The sequence below is a fragment of the Atta cephalotes genome, assembly GCF_000143395.1.
Source record: "Atta cephalotes unplaced genomic scaffold scaffold00006, whole genome shotgun sequence".
In the NCBI taxonomy this organism is placed as follows: Eukaryota; Metazoa; Arthropoda; class Insecta; order Hymenoptera; family Formicidae; genus Atta; species Atta cephalotes.
Window position 1 is genome coordinate 7333143 of NW_012130070.1, and position 3733 is coordinate 7336875.

General features: G+C 34.3%; 1 protein-coding gene and 1 pseudogene across 1 annotated transcript; one reads left to right on the forward strand and one right to left on the reverse strand.

Moving 5' to 3' along the window:
• Positions 1-281: 281 nt before the first annotated feature.
• LOC105626867 (protein FAM195A-like) lies at positions 282-2298 on the reverse strand. The gene is made up of 4 exons (XM_012208159.1): positions 2294-2298; positions 854-966; positions 647-772; positions 282-364 (listed from the first exon to the last, which is right to left on the reverse strand). Exons 1-4 carry the CDS (start codon positions 2296-2298, stop codon positions 282-284), a joined length of 327 nt encoding a protein of 108 aa, XP_012063549.1.
• A 94-nt stretch (positions 2299-2392) lies between these two features.
• LOC105626869 lies at positions 2393-2779 on the forward strand (annotated as a pseudogene).
• The last annotated feature ends 954 nt before the right edge of the window (positions 2780-3733 follow it).

A 3733-nucleotide genomic window follows, 5' to 3' on the forward strand; every position in this document is an offset into this window, starting at 1 on the left:
TTGTGTGTGTGTGTGTGTGTGTGTGTGTGTGTGTGTGTGTGTGTGTGTGTGTATGTGTGCGTGTGTGTGTTCGAATGTTTTAGTATTTAAGTCTTACTGTTTATATTTTTTATATGTTACACTTTCTCTGTTCTTGAATCCCAGCTTTAAAGTATCATTGTCAAAAATATAAAACAAATCTCAAAAGAAACAAAAATTGAATTTAAAATCGCAATTTATCTCTTTTGTTTCTTATGTCTGTTTGAAAATGTCCGATTATAGTCAGCATGTTGGGCCTGGCACTAGGAATTTGCATTTCTAGTAGTAATAACACTTTGTACAACACGCTGTCCCCACCATGCTTCCAAATTAAATGGTTCAAAATCTGTAAAAAGATATAAAATACAATACATTCTCTTCATTCGCGATATATTCCAGTCAATAATAAAATGAAACAAAATTTCCAAAAAGAAAACATAATACAATAAAACAAAATAATTGAACATCTCTAAAGAATAGGAATTAATCTCTTCCACTATACACACATAATTTTCTAAATCAAGAAAAAGAAATAAATAAAAGAAAATAAATCGAATTTAAATTAAGCTTATAGTATACAATAATGATATTATATCAATTTTGCTTCTAGATAAAGCAAAATGTTTACCTTTCAACTGTGGATTTGGCTCACATTCTTGATAATAAGTAACTGACGCTCCATTTCTATAATTAGAGGAGTTACTGTGTGGTTGATTATGACACATATCTAGCTCTCTAGATACGGAATTCCATGCTGAAAAAAAACAAATATAAAAAATAAACATCAGAGAAATATATTTCAATCATTTAAATTATATTGCATATGTATACTTACAATCATAAATATACTTGATCAAGTCAGAATGTTGCGATAATATCTCTGGCTGATGTCTACACGGTATCGAAGAGGGCCTCTTCCCGTTCATTGTAGTCATCTGTGATCTACTGCTATAAATAACAGAATTAAGATAAACAACTGTTCTAAAAATAAAATTCAAATATGTATATATTTTAACCTCATTCTTATCTATAACTCAACAAACAAAATAAACTTGATAATTATTCTAGATAATTGTTCTTTTTTGAGAAGAATGTTTTGAACTGTGCAATAAATTAGAATGTAAGGTATTTTTTATAGAAAACTACATTTTTTAAAGTGAAAGATGTTTAATATTTGGCAAAAGCAAGAAAGTACCGCAATGAAAAACAAATCAAAATACAATTTGTTTTACTCCAACTTATCGCACCGGCAGTAATATACAGCAGTTCAAAATATTTTTTGAAAAAGATCACACCTACTTAAAGTTCATACTATTTGGAGAAGGCACAAAATAACTTAGCCTAACCTAATTTAAGATGTCGAGTGTGACGCTGACATCAATCGCGCGTCTAGAAAAATTAACGCGCCCATAATTAATTACGGATTATCGCATAACGTAAAATCCGTAATACTTGGCAGAAGCGAAACTTCCCAGAAGCATTACATTGAAATACTATGATCGAGACTCCAGTTCATAACTATCATGCACGTGACTCGATAATTTGCGATAATGTCGCCAAACCTTGACGTGAACGCAGTGAAAATCACGCGACGATAATGCAGCTTCTTCGTGACAAGTACTGCAGCATGCGTATCAGAATCCATACATACACAAACACATGTGTGTCTCTACGGATTCAGCCATTTTCAAACCATACGTGCGCCTTAACGATACACACATGTAATCCGTCAACAATTAGGCGTGACACCATTCTCACACACGACAAAAGTGTACATGTGCGCGCGCGCGTATGTGGGTGTGTGTGTACACATGAAAGCCACGCGCGCAATTTAGATATATATATGGCACATAGAGACACCCATGTATCACAGGCCCAGACACATAGCATAGCGATAAAAAAACCTACACATTTAAGCATGCCCTATAAAAAAAGAGCAGGAGAATATTTTTCAACGAAGAAATCCTCGCAATGCCTCTGGCTCTCCCGAATTAAATGCTCGAGGCGCGAACCAGCACTTGGGGGTGAGCAGAAATGTTAGCGCGGGAAAGATGGCGGCTGATAAATGTGGATGCGCTTTCCCGTTCCCGCTTGCGAACATCCTACCGTTTCTCTCGATTCATAAAACAACCGTCGCGCATCCCGTTCCGCTTTCACATGATCGACGACATGACGATCGCAAAAATGATTCGTGAGGAAGTGCAAGAAGAGCGACAAGATGATGCGAGAAGCGCGAGAACGCTGTATCCGTTCGCCAGGTGTAAATGGTAAATACCTCATTTTTCCCAGTTCCGTGTCTCTCTCAGTCTCTCGACAACGATGCGGCTCGAACTGTCGACGTGACGGGTGACGCTGGCCGGGACACGCAGCCTGAATGTGGCCGCGTCGGGACGCAAACGGCGGACGAGGCTCCAGTGCCGCTGACAATGAGGGAAACTGTGCAGCCGTGACAAACGCACAGCTGTACCAAGCTTACCCTACAGTGGCTGTCAACAATCACAACGACGCGGTCTTCCGACGACGCGGAACGGTAACTCACGAGTGGCGACGCACGATCCGAGTTCGTAAAAACGCGATGGAAACAGATGGAAATGAATGGACAGAAGGTCGCTAGATGGTGCTCGCGTATCGGAGGGCGTTGCATGGTCGGTATTATATCTACTCAGCTCGAGCAGTTGAATCTATAGTTGGATTTCTAGAATCTGGTAACTGGTTAGACTACAGAAGCTTATTTGAGTGGATAGGAATGCCTACATTTTAGATGGAAAAAAATGAAGAGTAAGTTAATTATTAAGATTAAAAGATTAATCATATATTAATGAAAATGAACATTAATAATTCATGAACATTAAAAATTACAAAAGTGAGTCAAATTAAATAGATGCTGACCAATAAAAACCAATTATAAACATTCTCGTGAATTTATTTACTTTTGTAATTTTCACCTCATTTCAAGCTTGAAGTTTAAAAATTATATGTGTCTTTATAGTTCATAGAATTAATGAAAAAAAAATTGCAATCGTTTGACTGTTTTTCAAGTAGGTCAACAGGAATACATCAAAAATGAATTATTTTTTTTAATTTTGCATTTTTCTTGGAAATTTTGTGTATACAATTTTTTTAATTTTTAAATCAATAGGTCATACTCGATTTTGAAATATAAAACATTAATTTTTATACAAAGAATTAACGAAGAATTATTATTAAATAGTTTTTATTTTTATATTTTATCATTGAAATTCTTTCTTGAACATATAAGAAATTCATGAAATTTAAGAAATTCTACACCAAAAAAAATTCCTAAATTTAAGTAGTATAGTACGAAGTAAATATTTCCTTATTGCAAATAAATAATATTTACTAAATGTAAACAGATATTATTTGAAAAACAAGTACAACTGTGTCAATGATATACATAAATATTAGAGAACACCAATAATCGATTAAAGTTAGATGTTATGAATACAATATATATTCTTCATTTAAATTTAATTATCTCAGATGTAACTGTGCGCCGAAATGTTCGGACATTAATTACAATCGATCTGAGATGCTAATAATATAAGGCGCCGAAACACATTCGAACATTCCTATATATATATGAAATAATTCCTATATATGAAATAAAGAATTTATTGCGAAAAATATTACTTCTACCAGATTTGAATCCTGGCTAAGGTAATATTTTTCGTAATAAATTCTTTACAAAATTAAT